Below are 26,960 nucleotides of genomic sequence, written 5' to 3'. Positions count from 1 at the left end.
TGTCTGACTTTATTGCAGAGTTATTCTCTGATAGTTTTGCAGAGTTATTCTCTGATAGTTATTCTCTAATAATTCAGATTTTTTTTCGTCACATGTTGTACTTTATTTTAGTGGTAGAAGTAGACTGATACGATTTGCGTAAATTAATAAAAAAAATTATGACATTTTGTAAAAATTTAAATTTTTCTCTATTTAGAACGGCGATATGTCACATGCATACTGTACAACTTTTTTTTTAAATTAAATCTATATTTCCATCTCTTTACTCTATTTTGGCTGCACTTTTGAAAAAATAAATTTTGAGCAATTTAGAAGACTTACAAATGTAATAATAATTTTATAAATTTTGAAGTGCATTTTGTTTTTCTGAAATAAGCCAGAATTTCAGGACCTCATAGGTGTCAGAATGATGGACACCCCCACAAATGACCCTATTTTGAAAAACTACACCTCTTAAGGTATTTATCTAGGTGTGTAGTGAGTATTTTGACTCCACAGTTTTTTTTTTGTAAGAATTCATGCAAAGCAGGTAAAAAAAAAAATTTAAAAAAATTCCACTTTTTCCACAAATGTGAACATTAGAATGAAGAAATACACCTCAAACTGTATCACCCAGTTTCACCGGTACTCAAAAATACCCCCATTGTGGCCCTAATACTCTGCCTGGCAGACTCTGCCTGACACACGGCAGGGCCCAAAATGAAGTGAGAACCTGGAGGCTTTCAGGACACGTATTTTGCTTCAAAATGTTTTAGGTCCCACTGCACATTTGGAGAGGCTTTGAGCTGCCAAAACTATAGAAACACCTTATAAATGACCCCATTTAGATAACTAGACCCCTTAAGGTATCTAGGGGTGTAGTGAGAATTGTGACCCCACAGTTTTTTGCTAATTTTAATCCAAAGCCGGTGGGGAAAAAAAAAACACTTTTTCCACAAATGTGTTATTGTAAAGACAGATTTCTTTGTAAAGCGAACATGAGAATGAAGAAACACACCCCAAAATCTATCACCCTGTTTCTCCTGTGTTCAAAAATACCCCCATTGTGGCTCGATCTGCTTACTAGATGTGTGGCTGGGCCAAAAAGAGAGGGAGCACCTTTTGGCTTTCAGGGCACAATTGAATAAATTCTAGTCCTTCTCATGCATTTAGAGGCATTCAGCTGCCTGAACAAAAAAAAAAAACACCCAGAAATGACCCCATTTTAAAATCTAGACCCCTAAAGGTATTCATCTAGTGGTGTAGTGAGCATGCTGACCAAATACAATTTTAAAGGAGGAAATCATGGGTATTATTTCAGACACTCGTATATGTTTTCTTCAAATTTTTCTTACATTTCCACATGAAATAGGGGAGACGTGGTAAAAGGTTATTTTGTTAGGAATATGCCACATTAATTAATTTGTACGGCATACAAAGGAGAAGTAAAGCCGTATATTCATAAAGGATACATGTCGCTATATTCGTATTTGCCTGTATTTATGACTATGTCTTGCTAAAGAAGCAGTTGTCCCGCATCTGTGCCGTTATGTCATTGTGGACAGAATTCTGTTCTGATATAAAATCAGTCCGAGAGGAAAAAATAAACTACTGGAGTGACGGGCAATATCTTCCAGGAAAATGGAGGAAAATGTATCCAACTATGTTGCAAACTCGAGTCTGTTCACTACATAGAACTAGGGATGCACGGTGCATCGAAACTTCGATACTGTGCATCCCTAAACGGTTCGATACCGCTATTTCCTGTATTTCGATACTGAGCTGCGCAGCCGCACAGCTCAGTATAGTAATACATGTATGAGAGCGAAGCTGCGGCTGTGTAATTCAGCCACAGCCCCGCTACTTAGTCATGATAAGTGCGCGAGGTCAGGATGATGCGATGCGGCCGGCGCTGCACTAATGAGCGGCGGCACTGGAGACAGAACATGGCGGGCGCTCTACAAAACACCCCCATGTTCTGTCCTCCGTGCCTGAACTGCCGCTCATTAGTGCAGCGCCAGCCGCACCTCCTCATACTGACTGCGCGCGCACTTCCTGTCAGGAGCGGGGCAATGGCTGTATTGGGCTATGTTCACACGGGGTCTTTTGCCGAGTTTTTTGACGCGGAAACCGCGTCGCAAAACTCGGCAGAAACGGCCCGAGAACGCCTCCCATTGATTTCAATGGGAGGCGTCGGCGTCTTTTTCCCGCGAGCAGTAAAACTGCCTCGCGGAAAAAGAAGCGACATGCCCTATCTTCGGGCGCTTCCGCGTCCGACCTCCCATTGACTTCAATGGGAGGCAGGAGAAAGCGTGTTTTATGCCCGCGGCGCTCAATGGCCGCGGGCGAAAAACGGCGCGATAATTGCTATTCACACGGAGTATTTTGGGGGAGGAATATCTGCCTCAAAATTCCGTTTGGAGCTTTGAGGCAGATATTGCTCCCCCAAAATACTCCGTGTGAACATAGCCTTACACAGCCGCAGCCCCGCTCTATAACGGCGGAGATCAACCTCTCATCTCCGCCGTTATTCCCCTGAATGCTGCGATCACAGCGGACTGCAGCATTCAGGAGAAAATGAGAAGGGGGGATGCCCCTGGATCGCGTCACAGGGAATTCCTGTGACGCGATCGAGGGCCATACCATATATGGGCAGACAGCCCAGGGTCTATTGACAGACCCCAGGGCTGTCTTACCATATTTCCTGTTGTTAGGACATACCCAAGTATGTCCTAACAACTGCCTGTGTGCTATTCGTCCACAGGCTAATGTACTGGCACATATCTGATATATGTCAGTACATTAAAGTTTAAAAATAAAGTAAAAACAAAGTATTGTTAAATTTAAAAAAACACATTCACCTTTTTTACAATAAACATTAAAATAAGTCTCAATACATAAAATATACACATTCAGTAATGGCGCGCACAAGAATTTTTTTGCATCATTGAGAAAGCTATAAGCGAAACGCGCGTCGGGGCGCACTTCCATACTCTGGGTCACACGATTCTCCTTAAATTATGGGTAAGTGCATTTACTGGATCAATAGGGACACTTGCTACTTTTTTAGGAACACTAGTTGCCTTAGGCAAATGGTCTAACGGTCTGGTCTGCTCTACTTCTTGCATTTGCATCTTATTAATTTTTATAGATGTACCCTGTATAGGAGCAATTTCGATTATCAACTTAAACTGTACACTTTGATGTAATTATATATTTTGTTTAATATTGATATTTGTGACTTAGTCAAGGACTCATTTTTAGATTCTCTTCTTTGTAATTTTGTGTATTTATTATTAATAAAGTTATGTAATAAAAACTTTTTTTATATGTGGATATATATGGACTCTCTTTCTCTGGTTTATTATCATTTATGATGTGTACGCTGTAAAAAAATGAAATAAACACGGCTTTCATTCACTTATTAATGTGGGGCACGAGGTGCGATGAATTTATCCGCTATGTGCCTCACATTAATAGTAATTAACCCCATCATGTACCTCGCACATTAACCCATTATGACTGACCAACATGATGGGATTAATTACTATTAATGTGAGGCGCGTTCAAAATTCATCATCACACCTCGCGCCTCACATCAGAAAACGGAAGAACTTTTTTTTTTTTATTACTGTTGGCAAAGTATCGAAATTGGTATCGAAATCGCAATACTAAACGAAGTATCGGTATCTAAGTCAAAATTCTGGTATCGTGACATCCCTAGATAGAACACCTGCAGGGCTGTCATGACTAGCTTTTTTTTTTTTTTGCTTTTTTTCAGTGACTGGTTGTACAACGTCTCTTTAGCTCCATCAATCCCTATATGAGGGACAAATGTGCCAAGTGACGCGGTACACCATAACAGGCCCCCGCCCGGCAAGGTAGGAACCGCTATGTGCACAAAACAACCAATCGGTTAATGTGTGTGTGTATATATATATAAGGGGGCAGTGTCCACAGCCATCTATAGGAACAATAAAGGATCACTAATCCCCAAAATGTCAGTATTTCCAGAAGCATTGTCAGGTGCAAGAGGTCCTGTGAAAATCCAAATGTAGTAAAGCCCATAGTGTATTGATTAAGAACAGCTCAATTATTCGTGATCCTCCAAATAAAAAAATAAAAAAAGATCATGCCCGTATTACCATACAGAAATATTAATAAAAATAACATCATTGTTCGGCAGGACATAGTCCTAAAAACAGTCAAAAGAAACAAAATGATCAAAAATATGAAAGGGGTAAAATATTTTCTGAGAAAATAAACTCTACTACCTCTCCCAAAAGAATTCCTCCCCACTTGGAAAGCCCACAAATTAAAATATAAATTTAAATTGACTTCCTAAAAAGACCCCCCCCTCCCCCCCATTTTGGCATTCCCTAAATAAAATTAATAATTGTAAACTGTGTGGTACGTTTCAAAACAGGGGTAGTTGCAGAGCCCTGGTTGAGATGGGCACATCGGGCAGTAGAAGTGACTATCCCTCCTTCGATACTTACTGCAAGCCCGGCACCTTTTTGGGGGATATCATTGCTTCTCGGTGGAAGGGACGGGGTGAAGAAAGTGGCACTCCAAGTCTTTGCACAACCTCCGACTAGTAGGGATGTGCAGGGGCATTGGAGTCAAATAGGAGACGCTCAATAACCACCTCCTGAAACTGGAGGAAGGTGAGCGTTCCTTGTTTTTTTTATACAGTACAAACCCATTATAGATAGCAATCTGAATTGGGAAGATTGCTACCTTTTTGTACCATGCCCTGGTCTTACGCTTCACCAAATAAGGTTGAAGCGCCTGGTCCGACAGATCTACACCCCCCATGAATTTATTGTAGTCTGTCACACAGACAGGCTTACGCTTTTCGACGGAGGCCCCCCCTCTCTCTAAGTGCCACCGTGGTGTCTTGATGCAGAGTGGACAACATATAGACGTCCTTCTTGTCATTCCACTTTACTGCAAGTAACTGCTCACTTGCCAGTGCGAATGACGCCCCCCTTTCCACAAGTCTGGAAACCAATTGCTTTGGGAATCCCACCCTGTTTTTACAGACTGTTCCGCAGGCCCCTGTATTTGCAGCATGGAGGGATTTAAAAAGGGGGACACTGCTATAAAAATTATCAGTGTGGACGTGGTATCCTTGGTGCAGGAATGGCATCATTAGGTCCCACACAGTTTTGCCTGATGTGCCAATTGTCTCTGGGCAGCCTGGGGGATTAATTTGTTGGTGTTTGCATTCATAGATCAAGAAACCGCAGGTGTACCCTGTTGTGCTCTCACACACTATAGTTTAACACCATATTTAGCACGTTTGGAGGGGATGAACTGCCAGAATGAAAGACGGCCTTTGTAGCTCATCAGGGATTCATCCACCGATAAATTTTGATCTGGGTGGGGTGTAGGATTTGAGGAAAGATTCTTGTAGGAGGGAAATTAAAAGTCTCCATTTATTAAAGCGATCGTAGCCTGGGTCATTTCTTTGGGGGACTTGGGAGTTATCTGTAAAATGCATGAAGCGCATTATGGATTCGTATCGGTGTCGGGACATAACTGCTGCAAATGCAGGGGTGGCGTGGACAGCTCTTGATGCCCAGTAGGAGCGGATAATTGGTTTTTTGACCAACCCCATATTTAGAGTTGGGGCGAAAAAAAATGTAAGCTCAGGGACACTTGTGGGGGGCCATGATGAGTAGATGGATGTGGGGTTTCTGTGCAATAAACGGTATAGATATTTGTCTGTTGGACAATTAACTCCAGGGCTTGGTCACTGACAAATATGTGGAAGAAGTCCAAAAGGGTATAATTAGCAACATCCACTTTTATTCCTAGAGTTGCTGACTGTTGCGGGGCCTGGGGGGAAAATGAAATTGCAGGATCCCAGAACACGGGAGGCCCTGCACATCTAGGCTCTGCACCTGTGGATTTGACAGCGACGACTGATTCCACCACCATAGGGCTATGGGGTCCAGAGATAGAAGTAGAACTTGAGTCGTCACTGTCTGAAAAAAGTTCTACCTCCGAATCAGAGTCGGTGTCACTACCTGAACTGCTGGAGCAGAGCAAGGTGTACGCTTGCTCCACAGTAAACCTTCTCCGAGGCATTATTTAGATAGAACTGTAACCGTTAGGCTACTAACTTATTTTTTAAGGTTTTTTTTTGTATTTATTTTTATTTTCAAACTAAGAAAAGAAAAAAAAGGATATCCTGCCTCTCGCTAAGTAGATAAATAGATTCCTAAAACCAGCGCAAAAAAAAAATTACATAAAACTGGCTCACCGGTAATAACCGGACGCTGCTAGAAAACGCACTGATCACTTGTGCTCACACAGGGGGATGAGGGGGCACAAATGGGGTGATCAGGGGGCACAGACTTGGAAAGTTTTGTCTTTTTCACTTCTACAGCTCAGGATTTGGTAATAGTGTCTGTCTCTGTCTCTGTCTCTGTCTCTGTCTCTCTCTCTCTGTCTCTGTCTGTCTGTCTCTCTCTCTGTCTCTTTCTATCTCTCGCTCTTTCTCTCTCTCTGATATGCAAACCGCGCATGCGTGCGCCATTTTGATGATCAGGGACGGGGGGTATCGGGGGTCTAATAGGGGGTACTGTCCCTTATTTTTACTATTTCTCCTCTCACAGAATATATTCTGTGAGAGAAGAGCGAGAACTAACCGATTTTCAAGAAGAAATACTTTATTTTTCATTCCAAAATTGTATCATAGAATAACTTTTCAAAGCAAGCGATAACCATAACGTTTCAGCCCAACCAAGGCCTTTCTCACAATCGCTGCATATGGCTTTGGAGAAGGGATGGTATGTAGGCGTCTTCCAGACGCTCCAGGTAAGACACTGACTTATCCGGAGCGTCTGGAAGACGCCTACATACCATCCCTTCTCCAAAACCAAATGCAGCGATTGTGAGAAAGGCCTTGGTTGGGCCGAAACGTTATCGCTTGCTTTGAAAAATTCTTCTATGATACTTTCTTTTTCATTCCAAAATTGTATTTCTTCTTGAAAATAAAATAATTCAAGTATTCCTGGAGTGCTTTGGCTTTAGGTTTATTTTGTAAATATATATTGTGGGTACTCTAACCCGAACCTAAACAGCACCAACGAATTGGAGTGCATCCTTACAATTTTGATCCAAAATGGCAGAAGCCGTCTCAAGGGGGTGGTGCTGTAGAGGCTTCTTGATTTATCTCAGTAGGTGAACACCAGGTCGAGGGATAATCCGCAGTTTCTTGTGGCGGTGAGGACTGAGATATTCATTGGGAGCTGACCTCAGATAGAGGAGGCGAGCTCGGCGGCCCATATCTTCCATGTCGGACAATGCCGCTGAGGAGCACGAGGCTGTAAGGAACCGGTCTATGCTTTGGTTCCGAGCTGAGGACCTGTAGTGTGTGTGTGGGAAGGTGTAGAAGAGGGTCCTCTACACTTTCCAGGCATCGCCAATAGGATTTGCACAGTGTAAGCTGCAGGTTTTGTGCTCGGTGCAGCGGTGCTCCTACAAAACGCATGTTCATTGCACCATAGGTAAGCCACGTCCCACGTGAGTGTTTGCTCGTTGGTCGACTGATTGCTGCCCTGTTTACACAGAGCAATGATCGGGAACAAGTGCTCGTACCCTTGTTTGACCGATCAATGTATAAAGGTGCCTTTAGAAAGTAACCCTCACGTAGTGCAAAGTATTTTTATTGTATGATTCTGCAATAATTAAAGGACATTTGTATTCCCATATACCTATCTGAATATTATAAAAAGAAACATTTAAAATAAATAAATAAATGAATAACGGTGGTAAACCTGAAAAACATTGCCACAACCACCCCAAACCCCTTCTTTCGGGCCATAAAAACAGAAAAAAATGTACCACAAAATACTAGCGACACTGGACAGGACATCTTATGTCTTATATCATAAATCAAACGGTGGGAGGTATTGTGGAAGTGAATGGCTCAAAATATATTCGACTGAAATTTAGACGAGTGTTCCACCAGACACTCACGGCAGGAACTTTATCCAGCATCCTAATCAGGAGATTTCATATCGATATATATCGAGAGAGGAATAAAACACACAGACATTGCTTGTATGCTTAAAATACTCCTCTGAGGTTTATTGTCTAACTCAATCACAATAATATTCAAAAGGGGTGTAGGCTTGAGGTCAACCAATCCGAGGCAATGTGATAACTCTGATTTAGCTAATAGCACACAATGAGAATATTCACATTTGAGCCAATCACACACATAGATCGCATTTCAAATATAACACTATAATTCTTCATTAGATGCTGACATCAGGATTGCACCTGGAGACAAGCATACAATAGAGTTATGAGATGTTCTTATGGGCAAAGGGAGGTTTTAGGGAGTTATGTTTCCGTACATAAGATAAAGAGAAATAATTGCACTTTATGTCTGGGCATCCAGCCAGACCGCCTTTTGCCAGCGTATCCAAGGCCATAAGAATAATTCAGACATAATATATTTCTTTCAAATCCAAGCAGAAATAAGTGGGGGAAAGTTCATTTGAAAATGGAGAATACATGTAATTCGGCATGCTTGACCATTCATAACATAATTTAATACAGAGTACACAAGGAAATTGACCATCCATCACAGAGGTCTTACTAAATTTTCTACTGACTTTTATTTTATTTATTTTTTTTGTTTTCTTTTTCTGTTTTTTTAGCCATTATAATTTTATTTAGATGATTGAATGAGATTTTGCGCTGCTAACATTTTTTTTTTTTTTAATCTACTTATTTTTTTTCTCTCACACAGCTCTTCTTATGATACCAAGTCAGAACAGCGTGTTGCAGTTAAAAAGCTTTCCCGGCCCTTTCAGTCTATCATCCATGCCAAGCGTACCTATAGAGAACTTCGTCTACTAAAGCATATGAAGCATGAGAATGTGAGTTATACATGACCTCCGTTTGTTGATTAAGTGTTTGCAGGGAAAAGGTTATAGCTAAAAAGACAGAATATAAACAGATTTGATGAAAAAGGCACTCAAAAGAGCAGGCCAAAATAATAAGAGAAATAGAAAATGGCGAGAGGTGAAGCGTGTATATATTGCAGTCATTAGCAGGATGCCTGCACCCGTTTCTTTATGTATGTAACCAGGTTGTTACTGACTGCATCTGGCTACTGTAATAGGTTATAATGGTTGTCTACCATGGGATTCCTATTGGACAAAATAACTGATGTGGCAGCTATACATTAAATAGTACTGGAGGCACAGGTCTTCGTTTTAGCACAGAGGGGATGCTGCCCTTTGGGGAGTTATGCAAAGTAACTGGTGGTGGGCCAGTATTAGGCTACGGTAATGTGAGATCACATTAATTTGTAACAGGTACTATCGGAACATATAATGTACTGACATATGGTTTGCACTAATCTGTATTCAGTGGAGTACACCATATCAGTAGATGAAGTCCAGTAATCTACATATATAAAGATTATATGTTCTAGGGCTACACACTGCAGTCTGGATAAAAATTCAAAACACGGTCTCCCTGGAAAAGTTCCTCATCATCCCCAGTATCCAGGAGGTTACATGTGGTAGATCAAGTATCCGAACACACTTCATTTTTCTACTGCATGATCTCCCAGCCTGCACATAAAGTGGTTCTGCAAAGGATAAAAGCAAACAAACAATCCTCTCCTGCCTGACCCTGGGTTCGGCCTTGTCCAGCTTCGGGAGCATGGCTAAAGAGTGCTCTGGTTTCTCATTAGCCCCTTCCCGTCGCATCCGCTTTTGGACTAAATTACAGAGCCCCATTTTTAAAATCTGACGTGTCACATTATGTGGTAATAACTTTGGAATTTCACCTAGCCAAGCGATTCTGAGATTGTTTTCTCGTGACAAATTGTACTTTGTCAGAGGTAAAATTTGGTCGATACATTCATTGCTTATTTGTGAAAAACACAATTAACAATACTGAAGTGTTTAGACAGTGAATAGACATTCCACGGGATGTCTATTCACAATCTGTGCACTTCGGTACGGTTTCTGTGGTAGTTACAGCAGAGCAAAGCGTAATCTCGCGAGATTACGCTGTAAATGACAGGTTACATCAAGATTACGCTTGCTCTGCTGTAACTACCACAGAGAGTAACGAAGTGCACAAATTTAATGTGGAATGTCTATTCACTGTCTAAACACTTCAGTATTGTTAATGTGTTAGTATAAGACAGCACATAGTGATCTAAAAGGATCCCTATGCGCTGACTAAATGAATGGAGAGGAGTGCATGATGCTGATTGGTCAGTGTCATACACTCATCTGTACAACGCCCACTTGGTCTAAAGTAAAAACACGCCCACTTGGGTATTAAACAACTCATTAGCATAAATCTAAAATCGCTAATAAAGTGGTGAAAACAGATAGTTTTTTTTAAAATAAAAAGCACTGCGGTCACCTACATTATAGCGCCGATCTCCTTATGTAGGAGATAGGGCACGTATAATGTGGTGACAGAGCCTCTTTAAGGACACTGACACATTCAAATCTGACGTGTCACTTTATGTGGCAATAACTCTGGAATGCTTTTATGTATCCAAGCAATTCTGAGATTGTTTTCTCGTGACACAATCTACTTTGTTAGTGGTAAAATTTGGTCGATATATTTAGTGTTTATTTGTGAAAACCCCCAAAATTCAGAGAACATTTGTAAAAATTAGCATTTTTCTAAATTTAAATATATTTGCTTGTAAGACGGATAGTAATACCACACAAAATAGTTACTAGTTAACATTTCCGATATGTCTACTTTATGTTTGCATCATTTTTTAAAAGTCCTTTTATTTTTCTAGGAAGTTACAAGGCTTAGAACTATAGCAGCAATTTCTCACATTTTCAAGAAAAATTGAAATGGATATTTTTTCAGGGACCAGTTCAGTTCTGAAGTGGCTTTGAGGGCCTTATATATTAGACAGTCCCCATAAATCACCCCATTTTAAAAACTAGAGCCCTCAAAGCATTCAAAACAGCATTCAGAACGTTTCTTAACCCTTTAGGCGTTTCACTGGAATTAAAGCAAATTAGAGGGGAAATTTACAATTTTTTACCAAAATTCATTGGTAATACATTTTTTTTCTTTAACACAAAGTTTTACCAGAGAAATGCAACTCTATATTTATTCCCCGGATTCTGCAGTTTTTAGAAATATCCCACATGTGGCCCTAGTGTGCTACTGGACTGAAATACATGCCTCCGTAGCAGAGGAGCACCTAGAGTATTTTGGGGCCTTCTTTTTATTAGATTATATTTTAGGCACCATGTCAGGTTAGAAGAGGTCTTGTGGTGCCAAAAGAAAGGAAACCCCTCAAAAACAGACCCCATTTCGGAAACTGCACCCCACAAGGAATTTATCTAGGGGTGTAGTGAGCATTTTCACCCCACACGTGTCTCTTAGATTTTATTAGAATTGGGCAGTGAAAATGAAAATGTACCTATATTTTCCACTAAGACGTAGCTTTAGCTCAAAATGTTTCCTTTTCTCATCAAATAAAAGAGAAAAAGCACCGCAACATTAGTAAAGCAACTTCTCCAGAGTACGGAAATACCCCATATGTTGTAATAAACTACTGTAGGAATACACAGAAGGGAAGAACGCCATTTGGCTTTTGGAGTTCAGATTTCGCTGGATTGATTTCTCAACACCATGTTGCATTTGTAAGGCCCCTAAGGTACCTGTACAATGGAAACCCCCCAAAGTGACACCATTTGGGATAGTACACCCCTCGAGGAATTCATCTAGGGGTGTAGTGCGCATTTTGACCCCACAGGTGTGTCATAGGTTTTATTAGAAATGGGCAGTGAAAATGAAAAATTTTTTTTTTTCCAGTAAGATTAGCTGTAGTCCTAAATGTTTCATTTTCTCAACAAATAAATGGGAAAAAGCACCCCAACATTTGTAAAGCAACTTCTTCAGCGTAGGGAAATAGCCCATATGTGGTCGTAAACGGCTGTTTGGATACACGGCTGGACTCGAGTGGAAGGAGCATCATTTGGCATTTGGAGTGCAGATTTCGCTGGATTGATTCCTGGGTGCCATGTTGCATTTACAGAGCCCCTGAGGTGTACCAGTGTCACGATCTAGGGTTATGTGGACCCACTAGGCCGCTCCGCTGTAGTGGAGAGGCAGCTGGCCAAGTCACAGCCTATGCCAAGTCTCTGCAAGAAGTCTGTAGCACAAGGGTACCTGATATAGTCCAGTCTGTGGCAGAGACTCTGGCACGGATGGGGCTAGATGTGGCAGGTTGTGCCAGACGTGGCGAATGATATCAGGGATGGCAATGACACCAGACGTGGTGTAGAACAGCAGGTGGCAAAACACGACTCCAACACTAGACGGGCTCAGGAACAAAACGCAGCATGGGATACAGGCAGCAGGGCACGGGAACACTAGGAGCAGGATAACACTAAGGAACCATTTGCAATACGAACATGGGAAAACAACAACGCTCAGGCAAGGAGTGGAAGGGCGGAGCCCTTTTTATAGTCCAGGATGATCAGGGATAGATTAAGGGATTTTTAACAGGTGTGCTCGGTGGCCCTTTAAGGCCGGGACTGCGTGCGCGCACCATAACATTAAGGACACGGCCGGACGGCCACGAGTGCCCGCGTCTCCTAGGAGGGAGACGCTGGCAGGATGCCAGAGGTCTGTGGTCGCGACCCCATTTTTGAGACTTGACCTCTCAAGGAATTAAATTTGGGACTGAATATTTTGACCCCACAGGTGTTTTATTGATTTTATTAGAATTGGGCCATGATTTTTTCTAATGTCGTTTTTAGCTCAACATTTTTCATTTTTACAAGGAATACAGGAGAAAAGGCACTCCAAAATGTGTTACGCAATTTATCCTGAGTAAGGCAATACCCCATATGTGGTTGTAAACTGCAATTTGGATGCACAGCAAGGCTCTAAAGGGAAGGAGTGCCATTTTGATTTTGGGGGAGAGATTTTTGCAAGATTAGATTTCGGACACCATGTTGCATTGAGCTAAAGTACCAGCACAGTGGAGACCACCGAAAAATTACCCCGTTTTGGAAACTTCATCCCTCAAGGAATTCATCGTGTAGGTGTAGTGAACATTTTGACTCTGCAGGTGTTTTGCAGAAATTACGACACAACAGATGTTGCTGAGTGAAAAGCTGTGTAGCATAGTTCACTCCATGGAAGATGTTCATAAATTACAAGCTGACTTGGACAGACTGAGTGTTTCCGCATCCATTTGGCAAATGAGGTTGAATTTGGATAAATGTAAAGTTGAGCATCTGGGTACTAATAATCTGCATGCATCATATGTCCTAGGGGGAGTTAAACTGGGAGAGTCTCTTGTTGAGAAGGAGCTGGGTGTACTTTTAGATCATAGATTAACAACATTCAATGTCAATCATCTGCTTCTAAGGCCAGTAGAATACTGTGCTGTATTAAGAAGCATATACTTGAGGGACAGAGACAGTGGCGTAACTACCGCCGTAGCAGCAGTAGCGGCTGCTACGGGGCCCGTGGCATGAGGGGGCCCGTGTCGCCCGCCGGCACGGGCCCCCACCATGGCCGGAGGCTCTGCTAGGAGCCGCTATGGCTGCTACAGCGGGACGCCACTGAACACTACGGCAGAGCAGGGAGGTATCTCCCTGCTCTGCCATTAACTGGTTCCCGACCGCTGGCTGTATTTTTACGGCCAGCGGTCAAGGTCCTTAAAACCCGAGCCATAGACTTTCTACGGCTCGGGTTTTAACTTGCTGCCCGCGCGATCGGGCAGCTGGATGTCGGGTCTCCGGCTGTCAGTGACTGCCGGGAACACTGAGGAGAGGATAGAAGCATCTTTCGCTGCTTATGTCTTCTCTGATCACTTGTACACAGCGCTGAATGCGCGCTGTGTACAGGAATAGAGACAGCAGCGGCGCTGTCTCTATTCCTCCCGGTGATCATGTGACTGGTCACATGATCGCCGGGTGCCGTTAGTGGCAGACTGTTGTTACTAGACCCAGCACAGCCCTATTGGTGACAATCGTCACTATGAGAGGGCTGATTTCCCCTGCAACTGGGGCTGCTGTGCAGCTCCAGTTACAGTGGAAAAACATGGTGTAAAAGAAAGAAAAAATATATATAAAGTCCCCCAAAGGTCTTTTTTGACCTTTGAGGGACAGACCATAGTGACAAAAAAAATAGTAAAGTAAAGTGCAAAAAAAATGTAAATAATAAATACACATAAAATACCCACCCCAAAAAAAAACGTTCCCCCTGCCAATCATTGTTGTAACGCTAGCGCTGACCCAATTACCCTAATATAGACATGTAATATATAAAAATTTACGGTAGACAATGACTATCACAAATAAAAGGTCTATTTTAGGGTAAAACTAGGTTATTACCAAAAAAAAATAGCTGAAATGTAAAAAAGCTTATTTTTTTACTATTATTTTCAAACTTTATGAATAAAAATTCTAAAATAGCAAAAAAGGTGTGTATAAAAAAAGAAGCCTGCATTGTCTACGGAAAAAAACATCGCAAAAATCACGTCGTTAGCCCAACAAATAAAAAAGTTATAGCCATTTAACGAACACGTGCTAAAAATGGCTAAACGGTGTCTGGTCCTAAAGGCGCAAAATAGAGCAAAAGACACGTATCCCCCCCCCCCCTCTCCACAGGACATGTATCCCCTCTCCACAGGACATGTATCCCCTCTCCACAGGATCTCCACAGGACAGGGGATACATGTGTGATCGCTGGCATTGATAGGGAGAACGGGGGACTGAAAGTCCCCTGAAGTTCTCCATCACAAACCTCGGACTTCCGGGGTCTGTGTCGGCAGCTCCGTAGAAATGAATGGAGCGCCGGTCGCGCTTGTGCGCATGCGTGACCAGCGCTCCTTTCATTTTTATTGAGCTGCGCAGACGCCGGAAGTCAGAGGTTTGTCATGGAGAACTTCAGGGGACTTTCAGTCCCCCGTTCTCCCTATCGCTGCCAGCGATCACTCATGTATCCCCCTATCCTGTGGAGATCCTGTGGGGAGGGGATACATGTATTTTATAGGACACACTGTAGGTTGCATTTTTTTGGGAGGGGGGACGCTGTATGGCGTTCCCTAGAGGGGGGGAACGCTGTATGGCGTCCCCTACAGGGGGGGGGGGGTGGCTGTATGGCGTCCCCTACAGGGGGGGGGGCTGTATGGCATTCTCTACAGGGGGGGGCTGTATGGCGTTATCTACAGGGGGATGTATGGCGCTATCTACAGAGGGGGGGCTGTATGGCGTTATCTACAGGGGGGGCTGTAAAAGAGGCACTATCTACAAGGGGGGGGGGGTTGTGTGACACCCAGGGGAGGGGGGGCCCCAGTCAAAAGTTTGCTATGGGGCCCAGTCTTTCCTAGTTACGCCCCTGGACAGAGACGACATATTGCGACTTGACAAAGCATTAGTGCGGTCTCATCTAGAATATGCAGTTTAGTTCTGCGCACCAGTTAATAGATAGGATGTCCTGAAGTTGGAAAAAGTACAAAGAAGCTCAACTAAACTAAAAAGGGGCATGCTGAAACTTAGACATTAGGAAAGATGAAAATGATTACATTTATTTAGTCTTGAAGAGAGACATTCAAGGGGGAGATACGATTTAAGTTCTATAAGTATATAAATAGCCCGTTCAGAAAATATGGTGAAAATATATTCCATGTAAAATCCTCTCAAAGGACATCGGGGCACTCCCTCCATCTGGAGAAAAAAAGGTTCAATCTCCAGAGGCGACAAGCCTGATTATCCATATCCCTTCCCTTTCTTCCAATTCCTTGTTTTAACTTGATAGACATACGTCCTTTTTCTACAGTACTATGTAGAGTTTACCACGAACAGCATTCATACCTAAAAATCAGTTAGTATTTTGACCTTTGGGGAAGATTTCCACCGTGTAGTTTTAAGTACTATAAACCGTATCGTTAAAGAGAACCTTTAACCTGCCGATACATGTGCAGCTTATAATAGGCAGGGCTTCTCAAACACTGTCTCACTTTAATAAATTTTTCCTATCTTCCTCGTTATTTACATAATGGTGCCATTTATATTTGGTGCCCGATATGTAAATAAGCCCCTGAAGTGTCAATGGGGCGTTTCTATCTAACTAAATGGCATGGGGGCGTGATCTTTTCACTCTGACACTATCCAATCAGCTACGGATAGTGTCAGGGCGGCTTGCGCTGTGCCTGGTGGGTAATGTATAGCTGCGACAAAGAATTAGTGGCAGCAGGGGACACCAGCAGATGAGAGCCTAGCACTTGCTTCCACTCCTCGTCCGATAAGGACGGAATATGCTGCAACCAGCGCAATTTAGATGGAGGGGGGCGGCTATCATGGAATATAGAAAGTAAGTCCCTATATATTTGAGAGGTGCTGACCATTGGTGTTTGAAATAAAATTTGAGATAATAGATGAGGATATAATGGATTACGCACCAAATATGGGATTCCAAATTCTATCTTTTTCAGGTTTTTCCAACTAAGGCATGCCTTACAGGCTCAATTCCCCGATTACTCTGTGTCCTGTGGGCTCCTTTCCTGGAGAAACCTGAAAAAGGCAGAGTTTGGAATCCCATATTTGGTCTGTAATTGGGCAAATGACAGCCAAGCACCATCATCAATTAAGTGTCCCAGACAGGTAATACCTCTCCTACTGCAACACTCCTGCATTAATGGATTGTACCACAGCAACCACATAGACAAAGGATCGGAAGTGTCAGTATATAGGCCTTTCACCTGCCTTGCCAGAGAATTCAATGGGGTGATGTCACCTTGGGATCTCAGACCGTTAACCCTGTCAATATACGTTTGAACCCCCCCCCCACCTGAGTGAGATTGCAGCAAGGTCTCCGTCCCCATATTCAAGGAGGGAGCAAGCCATGGGCGAAGATACCAAAGCTGGACAGCCAGGTAATATAAATGAAAATGCGGTAGAGCTAGACCTTCTTGTTCCTTAGTGTATCTCAGTGTAACCATTCTTGGCTTAATCCTGGAGGCATGCCATATAAATGAAAGTAGGATACTATCTAAAGTCTTCAAAAAGGCCTGAGTGATATGACGACAAACATTTTGCAGGGTGTAGAGAAGTTTAGGAAGGATAATTATTTTGATTAGATTAATCCTACCTACCACAGAAATGGGAAGGGGACGACGCTACAGTGCCTTATCCCCCAGCAGGGGGGTAATGTTCCTATTTTAAAAATTCTGAGGCTGGGGATGCAATGTCCATTCCCAAGTATCTGAAACTAGTGGAAGGAACCAGAGGGAGGCATCGGGAAGCAACTGCTGTTGGGTCTGCATCTATAGGGTATAAAGCTGACTTATACGAATTGATGAGGCCTGAGTAGGAGCCCAACTCATAAATCAGACTGGTCGCGACTCTCAATGATTGGTCTGTGTTACCAAGAAACCAAATTAAATAGTCAGCCAGGCATGACTCCACTACATTTCTTACCAGTCCCTTAATATCAGGAGCAGCATGCAGTCGGATGGCCAGTGCTTCCATGGCGATAGCGAACAATGTGGGGGAAAGGGGACACCATGGCCTCGTACCCCTACCCAGGTGAAAAGAAGAAGAAAGATGGCCATTGGTGAGAATCCTGGCTTCCAGGTGAACGTGTAGACAACAGGATAGGGAGATAATTTTGTTACAAAACAGCAATGAAAATAAAAATGCCCAAATGTCAAATAATCACATTTCTGATCCTGAAAGTGAAAAACCGAAAGGCAAGTTAAAGTGTATGTTCACAAATGCCAGAAGTCTAGCTAGCAAAATGGGGGAGCTGGAGGCCTTGATACTGGAAGAAAATATAGATATAGTTGGTGTTGCTGAAACATGTCTAGACTCTTCTCATGACTGGGCTGTAAATCTACAGGGTTTTACACTTTTTTGGAAAGACAGGACAAATAGGAAAGGTGGTGGTGTATGTCTGTATGTGAGAAGTGATATGAAGGCGAGTGTGAAAGAGACAATAGTGGGTGAAGTCTGTGAGGATGTTGAAACCTTAAGGGTGGAACTAGAAAGGGAGGTAAACACTGAAAAAAACTTACTTTTGGTGTAATCTATAGACCCCCCAATATAACTGAGGAGATGTTAGGTCAGCTATATAAACAGATGGAGTGGGCTGCACAGGCTGGTACGGTAGTGATAATGGGAGATTTTAATTACTGGGATATTAATTGGTGTCATGGTTCGGCTTCAACTGCAAAGGGGAGACATTTCCTCAACTTGTTGCAGGAAAATTTTATGGGCCAGTTTGTGGAAGACCCGACTAGAAGCTTTGTTGGATCTGGTCATTTCTAATAATGCAGAGCTTGTTGGGAACGTCAATGTTCGTGAAAACCTCGGTAACAGTGATCATAGTATAGTTACATTTTACCTATACTGTAAAAAACAAACACAGGCTGGGAAGGCAAAAACACTTAATTTTAAGAAGGCCAATTTCCCCAGGATGAAGGATATAGAATGGGAAGAAATAATGTAAAATAATGGTACAAATTATAAATGGGAGATTTTCAAATCTACTTTGGGTAATTATAGTGCAAAATTTATTTCTATAGGTAACAAGTATAAATGACTAAAGTTAAACCCCACATGGCTTACACCTTCTGTAAAAAGGGCAATATATGCCAAAAAAAGGGCATTTGAAAAATACAAATCTCAGGGTACATCTGTAGCCTTTTTAAATTATAAAGAGCGTAATAAAATCTGTAAAAATGTAATAAAATTGGCAAAAATACAAAATGAAAGGCAGGTGGCCAAGGATAGTAAAATCCCCAAAAATTCTTCAAGTATGTAAATGCGAAGAATCCAAGGTCTGAACATGTAGGACCCTTAGATAGTGGTAATGGGGAGTTGGTCACAGGGGATCAAGAGAAGGCAGAGTTACTAAATGGGTTCTTTAGCTCTGTATATACAACAGAAGAAAGAGCAGCTGATGTAGCTGGTGCCAGTGCTGTTAATATATCAGTTGATATACTGAATTGGCTGAATGTAGATATGGTCCAAGCTAAATAAAATAAATGAACACAAGGCCCCGGGACCAGATGGGTTGCACCCGAGAGTACTATACAGAGCGTAGTTCAGTTATTTCAGTCCCCGTATTCATAATATTTAGAGATTCTCTAGTGACCGGTATAGTGCCAATGGACTGGCGCAGGGCAAATGTGGTGCCTATTTTTCAAAAAGGGCTCTAGGTCTTCCCCGGGTACTTATAGACCAGTAAGCTTAACATCCATCGTGGGGAAAATGCTTGAGGGGCTATTGAGGGACTATATACAGGATTATGTGACAAATAGTATTAAAAGTGACAGCCAGCACGGTTTTACTAAGGACAGAAGTTGTCAAACTAACCTGATTTTGTTTTTATGAAGAGGTGAGCAGAAGTCTAGACAGAGGGGCTGCTGTGGATATAGTGTTTTTGGACTTTGCAAAGGCATTTGACACTGTCCCCTATAGACGTCTAATGGATAAATTTGAGGACTATAGGTTTAGAAAGTATAGTTTGTAATTGGATTGAGAATTGGCTCAAGCACCGTATCCAGAGAGTTGTGGTAAATGATTCCTACTCTGAATAGTCCCCGGTTATAAGTGGTGTACCCCAGGGTTCAGTGCTGGGACCACTATTATTCAAATTATTTATTAATGATATAGAGGATGGGATTAATAGCACTATTTCTATTTTTTCAGGTGACACCAAGCTATGTAATACAATTTAGTTTATGGAAGATGTTTGTGAATTGCAAGCGGATTTAAACAAACTAAGGCCGGATTCACACGAGCGTGTGCGTTTTGCTGCAGAGCGCGCGCTTCAGCTGCTTCGTTCTAGCAATTGGTGGGGCTCTCAGTGCTCTGTTCCCCACCAATCCAAACTTCTGACATGTCACTATGAGCGCTTCAGCTGCTTCGTTCTAGCGATGTCGATAGCAACTGCCGCATTTAAGTGGTTGACAGAGGGGGCTTCCTCTGCAACCCACCGGCCCCCTCCCTTGCGGGTGCCAATGGTTACTGTGGCAACCAGGAAGTAGGCTTCCTATTCGGCCAGTTGCGGAAGCCTATTAGGACCTACCTAAGACAGGACCTAATAGGCTGTCCGTTGAAGAATGACCCTTACAATACACTGCACTGCATAATTTAGAGCAGTGTAGTGTACAGGGGATCAGATCTTCAAGTCCCCTAGTAAGTGTGTAAAACAAAATAAAAAGTATAAGAAAAATAAGGTTTAAGTAATAAAAACCAGAATCGCCTTGTTTCCCTGATCAAATCCTGTATAATTGTAAAAAAAAGCAAAAAAAACATAATAGGTATTGCCACGTTCGGAACGGCCTGAACTATAAAAATATCATATTTTTTTTTTTTTACAGCACGGTGAACACAGTAAAAAAAATTTCTATAAAAGACCATGACAGAGTTTATTTTTTTTGGTCACCTTGTTCTAAACTCAAAGTAATAAAAAGTGATCAAAAAGTTGCAAGTTCCCCAATATGGTACCCACAAAAGCTACAGTTCGTCCTGCAAAAAACAAGCCCTCACTCAGCGATATCTGAAAAATAAAAAGGTTATGGCTCTCAGAAAATGGCGACGCTAAATCATGGGGCATAGAAACTATGTGGAAACGTAGTGAAACGTAAAAAAAAAAACTATAGAAATTTGGTATCGCTGCAATCGTATCGACCCGCAGAATAAAGTTAACCTTTTGTTTATACTGCACGGGGAACGCTGTAAAAAAACCGAAACAAACGCATGTACGCCAAAATGAAACCAATAACCATTACAGCTTGTTCAACAAAAACCAAGCCTTCCCACAGCTGCGTCGACAGAAAAATAAAATGGTATGACTCTCTGAATGCAATGATGCAAAATTATGGCCCAGACAAATTTTTTAGGTTTAGGTCCATTAGTTTTTCACTAAAAGCCCCCGAGGATGCAGTGGAGATGGGGACACTTTAGGGCCTTGTGCTGCTTATAGGGCTAGTGAAGAAGTCCAAGATTAAGCAATACTGCAGTGCAGATATTTTGTACAATATCCCGGATTTACCACATAGCCGTGTCCCATGGTACATCAAGCTGGCCGTGCACATTGTATAAATGTTTACTTGCTATCCCGATGTGCAGGTCAGTTGGGGACATTCCTTCAGTTTTAAGAGGTAATTAGGCCCTAATATTTTGGAAAAGGAGAGGGCCCAAGCACGTCTGCCCCAAAACGTAATTTCCACTGGAAGCGTGGCTGCCTTATTATAGCAGGGCAACACTTTCTCAGCGAAGTTCCCCAAACTGCAAACAAGGGAAGGACCCAAAAAAGTGCAGAGTGTGTTTCAAAAAGGGTATAAGAAAGGACACCATTTATCAGTGCGACACCTGCCCCAAAAATCCTTGCCTGTGCGTAAAGGATTGGTTTCAATCCTACCAATCCATGGATTATTCATTTTATTTTTTAGTCACCCCATTATTACATCATCCTATTATGCCCTGATGTACTCCTCCCAGTTTACACATGCTCTCGAATTATAAGCTGGAATACCAGTAAAACCCCAAACAAAACTACTACAAAGCAAAATCTGCGCTCCAAAAGCCAAATGGTGGTACTTCTGAGCCTGGCAGAGTGCCCAAACAGCAGTTAATTACCACATATGGGGTATTACTGTACACTGGAGAACCCACTTAGAGGCTCTGTCACCACATTATAAGTGCCCTATATTGTACATGATCTGATCGGCGCTGTAATGTAGATTACAGCATTGTTTTTTATTTAGAAAAACGATAATTTTTGAGGGAGTTATGACCTATATTAGCTTTATGCTAATGACTTTCTTATTGGACAACTGGGCGTGTTTTCGTTTTTGACCAAGTGGGCATTGTGGAGAGAAGTGTATGACGCTGACCAATACACTTCTCTCCATTCATTTACACAGCACATAGTGATCTAGCTATGTGCAGTCACTTACTCCATATATTAAAGAGGCTCTGTCACCACATTATAAGTGCCGCATCTCCTACATAAGGAGATGGGCTCTATAATGTAGGTGACAGCAGTGCTTTTTATTTAAAAAAACAATCTGTTTTCACCACTTTATTAGCGATTTTAGATTTATGCTAATGAGTTGCTTAATGCCCAAGTGGGCGTGTTTTTACTTTAGACCAAGTGGGCGTTGTACAGAGGAGTGTATGACGCTGACCAATCAGCGTCATGCACTCCTCTCCATTCATTTAGTCAGCGCATAGGGATCCTTTTAGATTGCTATGTGCTGTCTTATACTAACACATTAACGATACTGAAGTGTTTAGACAGTGAATAGACATTCCACGGGACGTCTATTCAGAATCTCTGTACTTCGTTACTCTGTCTGTGGTAGATACAGCAGAGGAAGCGTAATCTGGTTGTAACCTGTCATCTACAGCGTAATCTCGCAAGAGTACGCTTCCTCTGCTGTAACTACCACAGAAACAGTAACGAAGTGCAGAAATTGTGAGATTGTACTGGTACTTTAGCTCAATGCAACGTGGTGTCATCTTCTAAAATCTCAACTCCAAAAACCAAACGGCGCAACTTCCATTTAGAGCCTTGCTGTGCGTCCAAATTGCAGTTTGCAACCACATATGGGGTATTGCCTTACTCGGGAGAAGTTGCGTAACACATTTTTCGATGTCTTTTTCTCCTGTATTTCTTGTAAAAATTAAAAAGTAAAATTACATATTATTGGAAAAAATTTAGATTTATATTTTCATGGCCAAATTCTAATAAAATCTATAAAACACCTGTGGGGTCAAAATATTCACTACACCCCTAATTTACTTCCTTGAGGGGTAAAGTCCCAAAAATGGGGTCACATCTGGGGAATTTCTACTGTACTGGTACCTCAGGAAGCTCTGCTGCACATGTGACATGTCTCCCAAAAACCAATTCCGCAAAATATGCGCTCAGAAAGCCAAATGTAGCCTCTTCCCTTCTGAGACGTGTGTCCAAACAGCAGTTAGCGATCACATATGGGGTATTGCTGTTCTCGGGAGAAAATGCTTTACAAACTTTCAGGTGCTTTTCTCCTATAGTCCTTTTGAAAACACAACATTTTGAACTAGAACTACAGCTTATTGGAAAAAATAGTAAATTTTTTTTATTTTCACGTCCCAATTCTAATAAATTCAGCAAAAATCTGTGATGTTAAGGTGCTCACTACACCCCTAGATTAATTCCTCAAAGGGTGTAGTTTACCAAAAAGTCACCTCTGATGGACTTTTACTGTACTGGTACAGGGACTGTGTAAATGCAACATGGCGCCCATCATCAATCCAGCAAAGTCGGTATGCCAAATGTTTCTCCTTCCCTTCTGAGCCCTGCCATGTATCCAAACCGCAGATTATGACCACATATGGGGTATTTCCCTGCTCCGAAGAAGTTGCTTTGCAAATTTTGGGGAGCTTTTTCTCCTATATTTGTTGAGAAAATGAGGAACTTGGAGCTAAAACTAACCTACGTCTTATTGAAGAATTCCGGTGATGCGATCACACACACCGGAGAATCACTCTACAAAGGACCCCAGGGCTGTCTGTTCCGTTTGCCCTCTTGTTCGGGCACACCATGTGCTGCCCTAACAGCAGCCTGTGTCATAGTGACAAAGTGTAATGTATTAGCATACAGGAGTATGCTAATACATTATAAGTAAAAAATAAAGTTATAAATAAAGTTAATGGGATTAAAAGAAAAAAGTTTAAAAAAAGTAACAAAAAAAGTCATTATTTTGCATAAAATATATTTTATTTCCCCCACATTACATAAAAACAAAAAACCTACATATATTAGGTATCTACACGACCATAAAACCTGACTAATTAATTTAACAGCTTATTTAGCGTGAAACGTGATAAAAAATAAACAAGAAAAACAATGCAGAGAATCGCTTTTTCCTATATTCACGCCGTAAAAATATAATTTTTTTTTTTACCCCCCCAAACTGCGTGAAAACAAAATACGTCAATGAAAAAAAACAAACGTTTTGGCTGCTGAAAGGCAGAGAGGCAAAAACAAAATAATTTAGCTGGTCATTAAGGTATTTTCAGACCCAGTCATTAAGGGGTTAATTTATTGACCAAATTTTACCCCTGACATAAAGTACAATGTGTCACGAGAAAACCATCTCAGAATCTCTTGGATAGATGAAAGCCGTTGTTACCAGATAAATTGACACATGTCAGATGGGGCTCTGTCATTTAGTCCAAAAGGGACTGTGACGGGAAGGGGTTAATTCACTGTCTAGCCCTAGCCATAAAGATTTCTCTTATGACATCCGGAGGACCTATTTCGTACATACCACCAGATTGTAGAAGGCTGGTACATCTTGTATACCTATTACTGTAATTAATTTTGAATTTTTTTCTTTTAACAGGTTATTGGACTTTTAGATGTTTTTACCCCATCAAAGTCGTTTGAGGAGTTCAATGATGTGTGAGTATAAGGCTGTTGTATATGTCTGACTGATGTATCCACTTAAAACCTTTTTTTTTTTTTTAAATGCTCTCATTAACCCCTTAAGGACACGGCCAAAGGACAGAGCATTTGTTTTTACATTTCCCCTCTTTGCATCCCGACGCTCATAAGTCTTTTATTTTTTGTACGACGTAGTTGTATGAGACTTTGTTTTTTGCGGCACGAGTTGTACTTTATGTAGGTACCATTTTTTGGTACAAATACATTATTGTTTAATTTCTATAAATTTTTATTTTGGCGAAAATGCAGAAAAAAAGCAGTTCCGCTGCAGTTTTAATATTTTTCTTTACACCATACACCGATCATCATAAATAATGTTATACATTTGTTGTACAGGTTGTTACGGTCGTGGCGATACCAAATATGTCTATTTCATGTTTTGGGACTTCTATTTTAAAAAGTTTATTTATTATAAAAAATGTGTTTCTGTGTATTTTTTTTAACTTTTTATTTATTTATCATTAATTTTTTTTTACATTCATTTAACTTTTTTTTAAATCCCATAAAGGGATTTATCATTTAGATTTTTATTTTGTAACTAATGTACTGGCATTGTACACAGGCAGTTGTTAGGGCATACCTCAGTATGCCCTAACAGGAAATATGTTCAGACAGCCCTGGGGTCCTTCAATGGACCCTGGGCTGTCTGGACATATGAGTTGTGGGCTTTGATCGCGTCACAGTTATCTTCTGTGACGCGATCAATGTGCAGTCCCCCCTCTTTGAACGCCGCGATCAGCTTTCATCGCGGCGTTCAAAGGGTTAACGGCGGAGAGAAGATGTTTCTCTCCTCTCCGCTGTCAGAGCGGGGCCGTGGCTGTGTATTACAGCCGTTGCCCCGCTCTCGATCGCGCGCACAGACGGCTGTCACACAGGACGAGTATGCTCGTCCTAATGAGCGAAGTGCTCGCCGCTCAGGACGAGCATACTCGTCCTGTGTCGGCAACCAGTTAAATGACTCCCACGTAAGCTAAATTATATTAGATTGTGGAATTTTGTAAACATGTTTGGCTCTGCTAGGCGTGTTATTTCTATGTAGGGAGGTAGATGAGTGACACTTGCTGCCACTTTTCAGACAGGATTAAAAAAAAAAAAAAGTCTTTGGTATTCACAGACCCAGATCATTCACATATCTAGCCCTCGATTGCCAACTGCCAACCTAAATTGCTTGTCTATGACCAGCTTCATGTGTGACTGTATAACGTTTTTCACCATGTACTTTTTTTTTTCTCCTCCCTTTTCATAAATATTTAGGTATCTGGTGACACATCTAATGGGAGCTGACCTTAATAATATAGTGAAATGTCAGAAACTGACTGATGATCATGTTCAGTTCTTGATCTACCAAATCCTACGAGGACTTAAGGTATTCTTCACCCTTTTATAGGGGGTAAAAGACTGTTTTAGGCAAATCTTGTTCAGCCCATTTGCTTCAACTTTGTAACATTTTTTTGTACTTTATTACAGAATGTCAGACTCAGGGCTCATTCAGGCGAGTGGAATACTCGTCCATGTGCTGTGCGTTGAAATAACTCACGGCACACGGACCCGTTCATTTCAATGGGGCTATTCAGACATGCGTCAGTTTTCACGCAGCGAGTGTCCGTTGCGTGAAACTCACTGCATGACCTATATTGGTGCGTTTTTGCGCACCTAGTCGCCCATTGAATTCTATGGGTGCGTGAACCACAAACAGCACTCGGACAACATCAGTGTGCTGTCCGTGTTTCACGCATCAGTTACATAGAAAAGTAGAGAAATCTATTTTTAATAAAAAAAACTGCTTGCATGGATGTGAAAAAGGCATGCCCCACGCAAAGCACACTGACATGAAATGTAGGAAATAGGCTGCGTTTTTTACGCACGCAAATCTGACGCTCGTCTAAATGTAGCCTTAGAGGTTTAGCTATGTACATCTAGTAACTACATCAAAAAGAGAAATCTGGCTCCTTTAATACCTAAAGATTTTATCAGGCTTCATTTTTGCAAAAAGCGCTTTCTGTTTCTATGCAGACAGCGCTCAATTATGTAAATACTAATAATAATTAGTGAACTAGCTCAACATGTTAAGTTTGTCAGAGCAACATAGGGCAATATCTTGAAACATGGAAACAATTTTTTATTTGCAGTTTGGCTGTTTCCGTCAGCTGTATAGTCGGTGAATAGAACGGCAAAGTGCACTCTGAACCGCCGCTCCGGTCAAGCTCCTCTTGCCTGCGGTCGCGCAGTGCGGGGGGAAAGGGGGGCTCAGAACCCCCATTATAGTGATCTGTGGTGCCCCATCTATCAGACATTTAACACCTATCCCAAGGATAGGTGATAAATGTCAGTTGAGGGAAACCCCTTTAAAAATCAAACATTAAAGACTTTTTTTTTAATGATAATACCAGTTGAGGTCGGGTTCCCACATAATGTAAATGCTGCGGAATTTCTGCAACGGAATGCTGTGTGGAAATTCCGCAGCATTGACAGTAGCAGCAAAGGGGATG

At 41.7% G+C, this 26,960-nt stretch overlaps 1 protein-coding gene across 4 annotated transcripts in view; it reads left to right on the top strand.

Annotated features, from left to right (window-relative positions):
• Positions 1-26,960, top strand: part of LOC142743131 (mitogen-activated protein kinase 14) — a 196,142-nt gene that overhangs the window by 48,581 nt on the left and 120,601 nt on the right. For 3 of the 4 annotated variants that reach the window (XM_075853549.1, XM_075853548.1, XM_075853550.1), the window contains exons 2-4: positions 8,753-8,882; positions 24,371-24,429; positions 25,726-25,837. In XM_075853549.1, the coding sequence (XP_075709664.1) occupies positions 8,753-8,882; positions 24,371-24,429; positions 25,726-25,837 (301 nt within the window). Of the gene's footprint in view, positions 1-3,760; positions 3,861-8,752; positions 8,883-24,370; positions 24,430-25,725; positions 25,838-26,960 lie in introns of all 4 variants that reach the window. The other variant, XM_075853551.1, reaches the window with a different exon arrangement.

The sequence above is a fragment of the Rhinoderma darwinii genome, chromosome 2, assembly GCF_050947455.1.
Source record: "Rhinoderma darwinii isolate aRhiDar2 chromosome 2, aRhiDar2.hap1, whole genome shotgun sequence".
Lineage (NCBI taxonomy): Eukaryota > Metazoa > Chordata > Amphibia > Anura > Rhinodermatidae > Rhinoderma > Rhinoderma darwinii.
This window is presented reverse-complemented; position numbering and strand designations above follow the sequence as displayed.